We start from the raw sequence: 13,194 nt of genomic DNA, 5'->3' as shown, positions 1-13,194 counted from the left end.
GCCATGGTGGTGGAGATACAACGCGTCAAAGTTGAGGTGGTTATGAGGCGCGCGCGCATGAGGTGGTAGCGCGCATGAGATGGTGGGGCTAGTTACGGTTTTTACGGGTGCTGCTGAACCCAAGATTGAGGTTTTAATGGGCGCAAACCCCCGCGCTTGCCCCCTTATTTAAGGACTAATGAGTTTAGCGGAGGGGAGGGGGGGGGAGGAGACTGACAAGGGCTAACCTGTCAATTGTTATGGTTAAGGAATCTGTGTATATAGCGATTACAGACTAAAACTACGTTGTAACGAGAAGGGCACAGAGCAAACTACCTTATGCGCTTCGAACGCCGTATTTCCCCTCAGGAAATAGATGAAAAAAAAGAAGAAGAAAGCAAGAACCAAACTACCCCGCAATGCATACATTTCATAAGAGCGTAGAACCTATGCATGATGAACAAAAGAGACCATCTGCATCTTCCAAAAAAAACAAGCCATGGATATCAATATTCCGGTGGCGCCCAAGGAAAAACGACTCCTCCACCAAGGGTATACCATATATATCTCTCCACACCCTCCTTCGTCTTCCAAAACCACACACCTACACTTTGCATTTTAAGAAAGATGGAAAGCGCCCTGGCCTTCGCGGATGGCAACGCTGAGCTTTTCTCGCAGTATTTCGACGCTGCTGTAGTCTGGCATCTTGAGATAGTTAACACACGTCATGACAGACGGGAGATAGTCGTCAGATGTGAATGGTGGCTCGCTGGGCTTGCAAACAACTGTAAACATTGGTGTGAGAGCTTTGAAGCCTGCGAAAAGGTTAACATGATTGTTATTTTGTGGGATGATTAGATGGATCCTACCTCCAATTGGAAGCTTGGGGCTACCAGTGATGAACTGCAAAAAGTCTCGACGCTCTTGTGCATTGAACTGGCTCATTGTAGACAATAGATTGCGCACGCTCTTGCTGTCGAGATTGTAGCCGTGGTCTGCCTTGATCGAGTCCACCAATGCTAGAGCATTGTTAGCACAATCGTACAATGTAAAGAGAGTCTGAACTTACTTTCGAGAGACCAATCCTCATCGGTCCTGCCGAAAAGCATGACCAGCTCGTCTGGAGTAAAGGCCTTGAGTGCAGAATACGGGAACACCTCCGTGAAGCCCTCACGGAAAGCGTTCGCCTGGCGCTCGACACCGGAGCCCAAAGTGAAATCTATAACCTTGTCGACATATAAGTCGACATTTTCAATCGTGACTGCTGTATTTGCGCCGTTTTCGATGAGTTCGATTGAATCATAGCCGGGCAGAGTGAAGTCGAGTGCTAGATCCTCTACAGTACAGTCATGTATGACAATTTCTTGGAGAGCTACTGCCTTTTCGTCTGGACTCAAATCGCTGTCCTCGACCTTCTTCTTAGCGTCGGCAAATTGCTTGAGCAGTAACAGCGATGAGGCCAGGCCCTCATCGACAGTCTTGATGGCCCCAAGAGATGGCACAACGGCTGTGCTAGAACCGTCACTGATGCGGAAGAATGTCGGATTGAAGGAAATGTCGATGATACGAGAGTCCAACATGGAACGGGCAACGAATTTGCCTAGGACTTTGAACAATTCGAGGCGCTTCTCGCCATTCTCGCTGTTCGCCTCTTCTTCGCTCATCGGTGCAGGGTACAGTCCTCGCTTGCCAAAAGCGTATTCGTCGCTGTCGTTTGATTCATTCTCTCGCCAGAGCTTGAGCTTCTTCTTGGAGAATTCCCGAGAAACAGTTGAGTAGAACTCGAGAGTTGGTCCCAAGCCAGTTCCGACTTCTTCGAAGTATTCAACTTCTAATACACTGGCAGAGTGTCCGTATAGCTGCATGACCTTCATCGCAGACTCGAGGATTCGAGATCGTGATATGCGGACCTTTTGGCGCTGGAGTCTGCCCAGGAAAGGTCGCTCATCCCGGTGTCGGTCGCCTCGTGAATCACTTGTGGGTTGCGAATTCTGCCATCGCGTCATTGATCGGGAGTAACCAAACGAGGTAGACTGCAGGAAGAGGTGGCGAGTCTCGAATGGGAATAAGAACGGGTAAAAGCGGGCTAGATCCTCACTCCAACTAGGGAGGCAGTTGCTAGCTACGATGAGAGGCTCCTCAAGTTGACGGTTGAGCTTCGCAGTAAGCTTCGTATTGACAAACTGCGAAAGCGGCTCCGCATTGAGTTTGATCTGCTCCTTGTTCGCCAGGAGAATGTCGTCGAGATGAGAATTCAATCCGTGAAGTATGCTGAGCAGCCTGAGAATACCAGATGTCACAGGATGCTCATCCAATGAAGCTGGCATACCTGAAGCGTCGGACTTTGACTCTGGAGGCGGTGTCAGAGAGCTCGATTCGCTCGGTGGCGGACCCTGCACCCGCTTGAACTTGATTGTATGAATGCCATTCCATACTGAGCGCAATGGGCCGTCTGATGGTTGAGATCGCGTGAAGTGTACAGCACGGTAGATGGTGGTCTCGTTCGAGAGTGGCTGGTCATTCACACTGAATTCAATATGCCAGTCTTGGGGAGTGGACTGAACAGCGGCAGCATAGGAAAGAGCGCTCGCAGCTCCTCCCAGGGTCTGGCGCATAGCCGAACTCTGCAACAGTGCAGACAATCGTGAAGCAGGAGTCCTGGCCTCTGAAGGTGGCTTCGCCATTGGTGTGCCCTGAACAGGTGTTGCAATCCTCGTACCATCTTCCTGGTGAGCCGTGGCTTTGCCTGTTGATGCGACTTCGACGCTTACGGCAGATGGATCCGGCATATCCTCGTCGAGGTCTTCCTCTAGATCATCCACTATGGCATTCAAGGCACTATCTTCATCCACAGATTCGGGGTCAGAGAGCTGAGATTCATCGGCACATTCGACAGGGTCCTGGCCGCTATTCGAACGAGGCATGGCTGGAGGCGGGGGCGGTGGTGGTAGCGGAGGGTTCTGCTGCTGACGTCTGCTCGACCGCCGTGTCTTCTCACGTGTAGCGGAGCTAGGCCCTGGTTGGGGCGAATCTGGTGGACCTGGTTTGGAATGTGATGGCTTCTTTGGAGCACGACTCGCTGGATCAGATGGTGTTCGAGGGGGTGGAGGCGCCCGACCTTCAGCAAGAGCTTGGGCGTACATGGCTTCGAACTGATCGCGAGCGAATTGGTCTCTAGGCTGAGCCGGTCGAGGACGGTCTGCGAGGCTGATACGAGGACGGAGGTAGTCATCCAAGGCTTTGAACGTTGCAATGGCGTGAATTGACACCATGATGTTGCGGTATGTCTTGGGAATACCCGAATCGTCATCAGCGACGAGCTTGAGCCGAAGTTGCTTAGCCAACATGGAGGTCGCGCTTCCTCGACTGTCATACATATTCTGATGCACAGTGATGACATCGAAATGCTCGGACCTACTCAGGAGGTCTTGAAGCTTGTGTACCAAGACACTGAATGGTGTTGCAGGAGACGCGGTGCTGGCAGTCTTGATTTTGCTCTGGCTGCTACCACCCATAAAAGCCTCTAGGAAGATTGGTCGAGGATCGGTATGCTTTGAAGACATTGGCTTTGAGAAGACTTCCAATAGCACATCGACAATCTTAGACGACTTGAGCTCGTAACTAGTTATACTTTCAAGCGCATCGCCCTCAAAGTAAGATGCCAACCGGGTGAACAGGTTCATGAAGTCGCTTGCAGTGCCCTTGCAACCACAAGCCTTGATTTCGTTGGCAAGCGTCTTCAGATCTTCCAACACTGCAATTGCTCTGTCGCGTGTGGGCTTGTCGCTATCCCTTTCGTGCGTCTCGATGAACTTCTTGGCGCGAAGGGTGATTATGTCTTCAACGTTGGGCATCGGTGGTGGTTCACGCTGATCGTCAGAGGACGAGGAAGAATCGGATTCATCGTCATCATCTCGGTTTTGGCTGCTCGCGTTTGGATCGTCGTCAAGGTCTACCTCGTCTCCTTCGTCATCAGAATGCATTTCCATGTCGACTCCATCATTCGGGTTGCCAGTTTCTGACTCGGCTTCTGGTTCGGCAGAAGAAGCAGTACTATCACCTGAAGCTGTCACATTAGCTCCCAGAGTAGACTTTGACTCTTTGGCCCGAGTGTCCAGTGTCTTACACGGACGATTTGCAAGTTGTTGGATTTCTGAAATGACACCTTCGCGGTAGAATTGATAGCGGTATATTGACTCGAGACGCTTGAGCAGCAGTTCGGCGGCTTGCAGAGCGTATGTGACTAGAGATGGGTGGTCTTGTTGAGTGAAAATCGACGCCAAATGCGAAGCATACGGTACTGGTCGCAGAGCCTCCTCGAGAATATCGATGTCGAGGTTGGACAACATCTTGAGATGAGCAGTAAGTACTTTTTGTCGAACGCTGAGGTTCACAGTACTGGAGTAGGCATCGGTCAGGGTGGGCAGAAGAATGACTGCGAAGCGCTTAACCTCGGCCTTGCACCCCTCAAGCAGCTGTATACGCTTTTCATTCATAGTCTTCTTGTTCGATGAAGAAAGGGGGAGAATGTCGTCACCGGGATAGCCAGCGTCGAAGAGGTCGTCGAGGTACGACAAGCCTTGCTGAGGAACATCGGGCAGAAGCTCGCAAATGACGTTAAGAGTCTCAAAGACCTGATCCTTGGGCCTATGGATAAGAGCTTGCATGATAACTACAGAGTCAATCTTGGCCGCAACGTCCTCTGTGCCCGTTGGAGGAGAGACGCCGGTGAGAATCTGATACAGAGTGTCCACAACATTCATCTTGAGCAACTCTGCAGATAGACGCGGGCTGGCTTTGGCGGTATACGCAAGAACCTGGAGGAACATGGTGTGGATGTTGGCCCCAATCATATTGGTGGTGCCTGGTAGAAGGAGCCGTAGAATGGCCTTTAGAAGGCCTGGGCTGACGAGTTCTTCAAGTTTACTCTCGTGCTGCTTGAAGCTTTGAACAATGCGAGATACGCAGATGCAGCCCTGCTCAACAACCTTTTGGTCGTTGTTGTTCAGGATGTTCTCTAGTATAGGCATGACGTCGCGCACGACTGGGAATGAATCTTCTGGGATATTGCGGCAGCAATTGGCAGCAGTCGTGACGGCTGTTCGCTGTGTGCTGGTGGCGAAGAAATCGAGAAATGTGAGACAGGCAGTAAGACCACCCTCACGCACAATAACTCCAGGAAATTCGATGGAGATCTTCTCCAATGTGCTCAAGCATTGTTCAGCTAGGTCAATGAAATTGATTTCGAGTAGCTTGGAGCAGAGGACGGGGACTGCACCACCGTAGACGACGTTGGCGGTAGCTTGGGGGAGTGCCTCCATCAAATTGGCGAGGCAGCGGCAGGCGAGCAACATGATTTCTGGATTCTCTTCCATTGTAAACTCATTGGGCTGCATAAGCTTTACAAGCTCCTTGACATATGCGTCGGGAGAAAAGTGGCCAGCCAAATTGTCTTCGGTAGAGATGAGGAGTACTTCGGAAAGCTCGTTGAGAGCCGTCAGTTGTACCGTATCGTCATGCGAACGCAATTGCTCCAGGATGCCACGCAGGCGCTGTGTGGTGCCCGCCATGATGCCTGTCAGCTGCCTAAGAGCAGAAAGGCTGTGGGGGTTGCGTCCAAGAAAGCCGCCAGTGAAGGGGTCGTCGTCGTCATCATCGTCATCATCGTCTTCTTGATCGTAGCGCTCCCCGTGTTCGTCAGCATGCTCATCGTCGCTGCTATGCTCATCGCCCGATTGACGGGCATCCTCTTCAGCGTTTACTGGAGGGGCGTCTTCCATGGTGGTATCGGTTTCCATCTTGTTGGATCTTCGGGAGCTTCGGCGGGATGTGGATGGCGTGTCGGGGTCGGGGTCGGTGTGGGAGGAAGGCTTGGGTTGCCGCCGAGAGCTATCAGGGCCGCTCTTGCGGCCGCCTCTGGTGCGTCTCGAGGGTTGTGGCGTCGACTTCTCGTCGATGGGATCTGATGGTGGGCTATTGGCAGTCAGCGCATACTCGTGGGTATCATAAGCGCTTGGCACAGACCCAGAAGAAGACATTGCGGCGGCGGCTTTGCCCTTTGCTTTGTTGGAGCGGGTTTTGGGCTGCTGGGGTGGGTCCTGCAGGTCAATCTTGGGGCGCTTGTTGCGGGCGGAACGGGCAGGCGGAGCGTCTGTGGTGTCGGGCTGCTCGGGGCTCTGGTCGTCGCGCGCAGCAGACTTCCTCTTACGAGCTGTTGGGGGCGGTGGTAGGGCTGGCTGAGGGGGTAGTGCAGGCAGCGAGTTGGGTGTACTGTTTGTGTGGGGATTGCCTGATTGGCGCCTTTGCGAGCGAGTGACTCTGGACGACATGAGAATCTGACTTTAGGCTTGTGCAATCGAGACGTGCTCGGACAGGGTGGCGCCGGTGGGATGCAGCAAGTTGCGTGTCGGCAAAGCACAATGAGACGAGGCTGAAGCGCCCGCAGCAGGAGATGAAGGTGGATGGTGAAAGTGGAGAAGAGCTGGGAGGGCCCCGGGTCGAGCAAAGCGAACGGTATTTACCTTTGACGAGGTCCTCTGGATGCCATCAAGAACGCGCCATGAGGCGGGTGCTCGAGCGAGTGCGGTGAGTGCAAACACACAAGGGCACGGGTTGGCGGGGTGAAGGGGAGTGGCAGAAGGGGTCCAGCGAGAGCAGGTGAGCAGATGCTCTAGTGGGATGGTGATGGGTATAGAAAGAGATGTGGTAATGCTGCAATGAGTGCTGCGAAGGCTTGAGGTTCCATATCCTCCATGCCAGGTCGGCGGAGCTAGTTACGTGACCTGACTAGCGGCCGCCGTTATCGATAGCGACCCGGCCACCTGCCTGCACTGCACTCTACTGTACTGTGACTGCACTGGCTGTGTTGGGTTGGGACGGCGCTGCCAGTGCTTGCTTTTGCAGTTGTCGCTATATGAATTCTTTTTGTTGTTTCCCGATACCATTTTTCCATGAAACTCAAGCAATTTCCCTTCCTCTGCCTTTCTCTCTCTCTCTCGCCTCTGCCATAAGCCCAGCCGCAACTACCTTTGTGCGGGTCGTGCGCATACATTCACTCATTCATCCCCGCCATCGGGATACTGTCTGTCCTCCCTCCTGACTACGTAGCCCGCTCGCACGCGGCGGGACAAGAATACTACAAGCGTTATCGTTGAGTCAGGCCAAGGTTCCAGGTCCAATCCGACATGGCGTGCTCTTCCACGGCCGGGTTGCAGCCAGCAGCCAGCAGCTAGATCAGGCTGCTTGTTCAGCATTCCCACTGCTACGGTCCGTCTGTGCCTGCTGATTCCGCGACAAGCCACAGTGCTTGTGGGGTCGCCCAAATGCCGACATCGCTCACGTGAAGCACTCCCACATGACTAAGCACGCGGTACACTGTACATATTGCCAGGAATGTAGTACATATAGCCATGTATCTGCAGCATAGGATGCAGACGTGGGCTGCATGTCGGCGCATGCTTGGGGGGGCGCGAAAAAAAAAGTGTTTCATGCACCGTGGGCCATACAAGTAGTTCGCAGCCACGGGGTCCACGGCCAGATCGGCGGTGGCAGTGGCACGGATAGAGTAATTGCGAGCGCAAATGCAAAAGACATCGATAGCCCCGCCGCCCGCCCGCCCGCGCGAAACAGAGTCTCAACCGCTGCCGCCTGGCCTGTCCGAGGATACAACATGGCTGCTCCTGATCTTCATCCGCTCTCGCCCGCTTCCACGCCCCCATTACTCCCACAAGATCCACCTTTTTCCCAAACTCAAACACGCTCGCATCCGCCTCCCCAAACCGCCCTCGGTTTCGCCCCACGCTTGCACTTTGCGACCCTCGGGTCTCGCCTCAACAGCCCCGCGTCATAACAGACCCCTACCCGCGTGCTTCTCACTACCGCCTAGCCCGCCGGTAGGCTACCGGACAACCCCGTTCATCCCAGCATTCGTAAGCCTTTCACTCATAAATGTCTCTTCCCCACCGCCAATTGACCCTTCTCCTCAGTCCAAACTCCCAAACAAGTCCCGACCCCTCGCCGCAACCACACGCCCTTGCCCCCCACACGCTCGGCCACTGATCTGGCCGCCTCACAAATCGCGACCATGGCCTCGACTACTAATCGCGATATCCTGCTCGACGCCGGAGTGCCCAACGCCGAAGCCATGTCGCTCGACAACTACACGTTTCCCAAGGAGAGGCTGAAGAAGACCCTTTCCAACCCTAACAAGCAGCCGCTAGTGCTAGTATCATGTGGCTCCTTCTCCCCGCCAACCAATCTCCATCTGCGCATGTTCGAAGAAGCGGCTGATTACTGCGAATTTGAAACCGATTTTGAAGTCGTCGGCGGCTTCTTCAGTCCCGTCGGTGATGCATACAAGAAGGCCGGCCTGGCCTCTGCACAGCACAGAATCAACATGACCAGGATTGCTGTCAAAGACAGCTCGACCTGGATCGGTGTTGACCCTTGGGAGCCGCTGCACAAGGAATACCTCCCCACCGTCAAGGTCCTTGACCACTTTGACTATGAGCTCAACGAAGTCATGGGAGGCATCACGACTGAAAGTGGCGAGAAGCGCCGCATCCATGTCGCCTTGCTCGCCGGTGCTGACCTAATCCAGACCATGAGCACCCCGGGACTGTGGGCTCGTGAGGATCTGAGCAGGATCTTGGGCCACTATGGCGCCTTTATCCTCGAACGCAGCGGCACAGATATTGGTAGGCCATTCCCAGCTCGCTTGTCTTGCAAATTCTGACTCAAAGCCAAACAGACGATGCCCTTGTTCAACTACAGCAGTGGAGACACAACATCCGCGTCATCCCGCAACTCATCCAGAACGATGTCTCATCGACCAAGATCCGCTTGTTCCGCAAGCGCGGTAAGAGCATCCGTTACTACATTCCCGACAAGGTGGTCGACTACATCTACGAGCATGGCCTCTACAGCGATGATGACAAGAAGACTGCCGACAAGGGCAAAGCGCCCGCCGCTGCGGATGCTGCTGGTTCCTCACAGGGCGTGACTGCTTCGTGAGCGTCTACCTCCGATCCACGATCTTTTTTTTGATACGTCCCACGCAGCGAGAGCTGCCATCCACTTCCTCTTCCGAAAGGACTGCCGCGCTGTATGCTGCCATGAACGCCGGTTGGCTACTTCGTATTGCGCAACGCACCGGCTTATCAGTTCTATACAAGAAGTGCCATCGTTGCACCGTCACTACCACCCGTCGACCAACTTGCTAGAGAGGCACGGGTGTGCCTTCGCGGGCTTTATTGGCGGATAGGAAAAAGACGTATCCGCCATGGCGCATTTCTTTTGTATTTTTCACGCTATGATACCACACACACACACACATACATATACATACATACATACTCAATACACTATGATGATTTTTACACACGGCTTAGTGGGGGTCCAGGGGTCGCTCCCACGTGCTGTGATGTCATGTTAGAGAGGTGGACGGGTGGCTGAGCGGATCTACCTGCCCTGTCCTGTTGATGCAGGGCCTGGTCGTCTTTTGTACCCGACAAGATGCACGCTCCAGCGGTGTGCGGCACTTGTCGAATGACGTATTGTCGTGGCTCAGAGGGCTGTCTGCACGGCTTAGGTTTTGACCGCTTGCGTTTTAGACTGGTTGGCACGCATGCAACTTTGTTAGGGACACGGCGGCACAATAAGATGTGTGCTAGCAGGAGAGACCGAGTACGAGCTGACGAATGTGCAACCGCAGCATGTCTGCTTTGTTGACGCCGCGCAACAAATCACATCGTAAACTTGGTCTGAATCAAAGTTTGCCGCGCTTCCAAGATGGCATTCCAAGCAGTTTCCACGGCCCAGCGGCTCGGCCACGTCAGGTAAGCCATCAACACCAATCACCCCAGCAACCACCTTAACATCCCAGCAAGCTTGAATTCCTGCATGTGGCCAGCCGCCATTGTACATATTCGCTACCATTGCGCAGGCCCCTGATAGTTTGAGAACCAGTTCGAGTCCTTCACTCGTGTCGTGATTTCTCCGTCTCGGCGTATTTCTTTTTTTGTCATGTTCAAGCTTGTATGAAGTGCTTTGCAACCCCCACGATCCTACACCGCGCTTTCGCATTCCCAACCCACAGGAGCTGCTTGCAGCCAACAACTCTCCTCCAATGAGTGACCGCGACCGCGACCCCTCGCGCAGACGGCCCCATGGCGACGAGCGAAGACGACGCAGAGAATCGCACGGCGATGTAGATCCTGAAAGACGCAAACGGAGAGAGTCACAGGGCGAGCGCGCAGCACAAGACGCAGAGGGGCGGCGAAGAAAAGGCCACCGAGCTACCGACTCCCAAGGCGACGTGCTACCACGGCCTCAGCGCCGCTCAAGACAACAGAGCGATACCGAATACGAGTCGTCAGCTCCCCGTAAAGCGCGGGGCTCGCGACGCAACTCCAAGACGGATGGAAGCGGCAGCGGCAGCCGAGGCTCTGCGCCCTTGAGCTTGGATGCTCTCGCAAAGCTCGACAAGACCAATGCCAAAAAGTCGAGTGGCTGGGGAACCTACGACTATGATGAGGACTACTTGAAGGAAGTCCGAAGAAAGGAGAAAAAACTCGAACAGGAGAGGTTAAAGGAGGAGCGTGCAGAAAAGAGAAGGGAGCAGAAAGAGGAAGAGGCCAGGCGACGCGCTGCCGAGAGCGATGCCGCCATCCACGAAGAAAAGGCAAGAAAGCGGCGCGAAGAGCGACGGAAAGCAGCTGAGCTGAAGGCCAGTCAGACCGAGGACGAGCTCGAGCGGAAGCGGGGTTCCCGCACTGATGACGAGAGAGAGGAGCGGAGACGACGACGTGAATCCAAGTACACTGCCTCGGAAGCTGAAGAGAGAAGGGATCGAAGGAGGCAGGAGAAGCAGCACAGGACCGAGCAGAAAAAGCGGCGTGTCGTCAGTGGTCCATTGGCAGAAGAGGGAGGCATTGATGACGATTCAGAATACCGCTACATGATGGAGAAGCGTGGAGGCGGTGCGCCGACAGTCTACTCTGAGGAGGAGCTCGCAAGGAAGAAGAAGCGGAAGCGCATACTGATCGGCGTACTGTCTGTCATACTTTTGCTGGCCATCATCATACCCGTGGGGGTAGTCCTTTCTGGCAAGAGCAGTAGCCCCGCCAACACAGGAAGCGGATCCGCAGCTGGCTCGTCATCTGGGCCATCCACCAGCAACCTCGCTGGCAAAGATCGAAACAGCGTGCCTGAACAGGATCGGGGTGGTATACTGGACCCGTGGTCCTGGCTAGATACTCAAGACTTCAATGTCACCTACACGAATGAACTTGTAGGAGGTCTCCCCATTATCGGACTCAATTCGACATGGAACGACGACGTTCAAGCCAACCCATCCGTACCAAAGCTGTCGGACAAGTTCGAATATGGCAAGATGCCGATTCGCGGCGTCAACGTTGGTGGATGGCTTAACCTCGAGCCTTTTATCACACCATCCTTCTTTTCGCAGTTTGGATCAAAGGATAATGTAGTGGACGAATGGACGTTTCTTAGTAAGCTGGGGCCCGGCAAAGCCAAATCGACACTGGAGAAGCACTACGCTACCTTTATCACCAAACAGACGTTTGCTGAGATCCGAGCAGCTGGCATGGACCATGTCCGTTTTCCGTTCGGTTACTGGATGGTCCAAACCTACGATGACGATGTATACGTACCGCAGGTGTCATGGCGTTACCTCCTCCGCGGCATTGAATACTGCCGACAAAACGGCCTTCGCGTAAACCTCGATCTCCACGGCGCGCCCGGCAGTCAGAACGGATGGAATCATTCTGGCCGTCAGGGCGCGATCGGCTGGCTCAACGGCACCGATGGCGACAAGAATGGCGAACGCAGTCTGGAAGTCCACCACAAGCTCTCCGTCTTCTTCGCCCAAGAGCGCTACAAGAATCTCGTAACAATGTACGGTCTCGTCAACGAGCCCCGCATGGTCGAACTCGACACACAAAAAGTCCTCGCCTGGACGCAAAAAGCCATTGACCAAATCCGCGCCGACGGCATAACCGCCATCATCATCTTCGGCGACGGCTTCATGGGCCTCGACAACTGGCAAGGCAAACTCCAAGGCAACAAAGACCTCCTCCTCGACGTCCACCAATACGTCATCTTCAACACCGACCAGCTAAAACTCAAACACCGCGACAAGCTCAACTTCGCCTGCGAGGGCTGGACCCAGCAATCCAAACGCAGCATGAACACAAAGACGGGTTTCGGCCCCACAATGTGCGGCGAGTGGTCCCAAGCAGACACAGATTGCACACAATACATCAACAACGTAGGCACCGGTTCCCGCTGGGAAGGCACCCTCCAACCCACGGACAAAACCAGCGCAGTCCTCGCTCCCCAATGCCCTTTACAATCCTCCGAATGCTCGTGCAAACAAGCAAACGCAGACCCTTCTTCTTACTCTTCCGAATACAAAAAATGGCTCTACCAGTTCGCCATTGGCCAAATGGATGCTTTCGAAGCGGGCTGGGGCTGGTTCTACTGGACTTGGGAGACGGAAAGTAGTACACAGTGGAGTTATCGCCGTGGACGCGAGGCCGGTATCTTGCCCGATAAGGCGTACGATCGTGATTGGAAGTGTCCTGGTGGTGGAGTTCAGAATTTGGATTCTTTTGATGGGTTGGCGGAGAATTATCGGCGGGGGGTGGGGGTTAATGGGAGTGTTGAGGCGTGGTAAGTGAGAGGAGTTTTTTTTCTTCTTCTTCTTTTTTTTTGGGGGGGGGTGGGAGTTAAAGGGATGATGCGAGTAATGTTGTGATGTGAATGAAGTATATGAGGAGCTGGTTGGTTGGTGAATAAGGCGTTTTTCTTTTTTGGAAACTCTTTTTGTGCGTACTTTTTTAGCATTGTTATGGGAGATGATGCTGTATATACGAATCGTACTACGTTTGAAATGAACTTATTGTGCTACCAACCTCCCTCCCTTTTCCCCTCTTGTTTTTTTTTTCGAGCCGTCGCTATATCCTTTCTGATATATGTGGTTATTGAAATTTTCATTCTCCATATTGATAATTCTAATCTTACATGAATACCGCCACTTCACCCCGTGTTCTTTGTCCATGTGTGTTCAGAATAATCTATTCGTACAAAATTTCTTCATTGTCAGAAAAGGTCAACCCAAATCAATTCCCAAAAAAACGACCATTCGTAATTCCCATTACCTTAGCGCACAAAAAAAAAAAGCGATCGTATACA

General features: G+C 53.5%; 4 protein-coding genes across 4 annotated transcripts; 3 read left to right on the top strand and 1 right to left on the bottom strand.

Moving 5' to 3' along the window:
• Window positions 1-597: 597 nt before the first annotated feature.
• On the bottom strand, window positions 598-6,526 carry COCCADRAFT_111754 (uncharacterized protein; the record flags this gene model as incomplete). Its single annotated transcript, XM_007720086.1, has 5 exons — window positions 598-794; window positions 849-998; window positions 1,049-5,952; window positions 6,004-6,297; window positions 6,501-6,526. The coding sequence occupies 5 exons, from the start codon at window positions 6,524-6,526 to the stop codon at window positions 598-600; spliced, it is 5,571 nt and encodes a 1,856-aa protein (XP_007718276.1).
• Window positions 6,527-6,892: 366 nt separating this feature from the next.
• COCCADRAFT_111761 (uncharacterized protein) lies at window positions 6,893-7,341 on the top strand (the record flags this gene model as incomplete). The annotated part of the gene is made up of 2 exons (XM_007720085.1): window positions 6,893-7,060; window positions 7,087-7,341. 2 exons carry the CDS (start codon window positions 6,893-6,895, stop codon window positions 7,339-7,341), a joined length of 423 nt encoding a protein of 140 aa, XP_007718275.1.
• Window positions 7,342-8,062: 721 nt separating this feature from the next.
• COCCADRAFT_31099 (uncharacterized protein) lies at window positions 8,063-8,991 on the top strand (the record flags this gene model as incomplete). Its single annotated transcript, XM_007720084.1, has 2 exons — window positions 8,063-8,675; window positions 8,729-8,991. The coding sequence occupies 2 exons, from the start codon at window positions 8,063-8,065 to the stop codon at window positions 8,989-8,991; spliced, it is 876 nt and encodes a 291-aa protein (XP_007718274.1).
• Window positions 8,992-10,105: 1,114 nt separating this feature from the next.
• COCCADRAFT_9986 (glycoside hydrolase family 5 protein) lies at window positions 10,106-12,676 on the top strand (the record flags this gene model as incomplete). Its single annotated transcript, XM_007720083.1, has 1 exon — window positions 10,106-12,676. One exon carries the CDS (start codon window positions 10,106-10,108, stop codon window positions 12,674-12,676), a length of 2,571 nt encoding a protein of 856 aa, XP_007718273.1.
• Between the last annotated feature and the right edge of the window lie 518 nt (window positions 12,677-13,194).

This window comes from Bipolaris zeicola (genome assembly GCF_000523435.1).
Source record: "Bipolaris zeicola 26-R-13 unplaced genomic scaffold scaffold_396, whole genome shotgun sequence".
Classification (NCBI taxonomy): Eukaryota; Fungi; Ascomycota; class Dothideomycetes; order Pleosporales; family Pleosporaceae; genus Bipolaris; species Bipolaris zeicola.
Note: the sequence above shows the minus strand (reverse complement) of the source record. Positions and strands in the feature narration are given on the sequence as shown.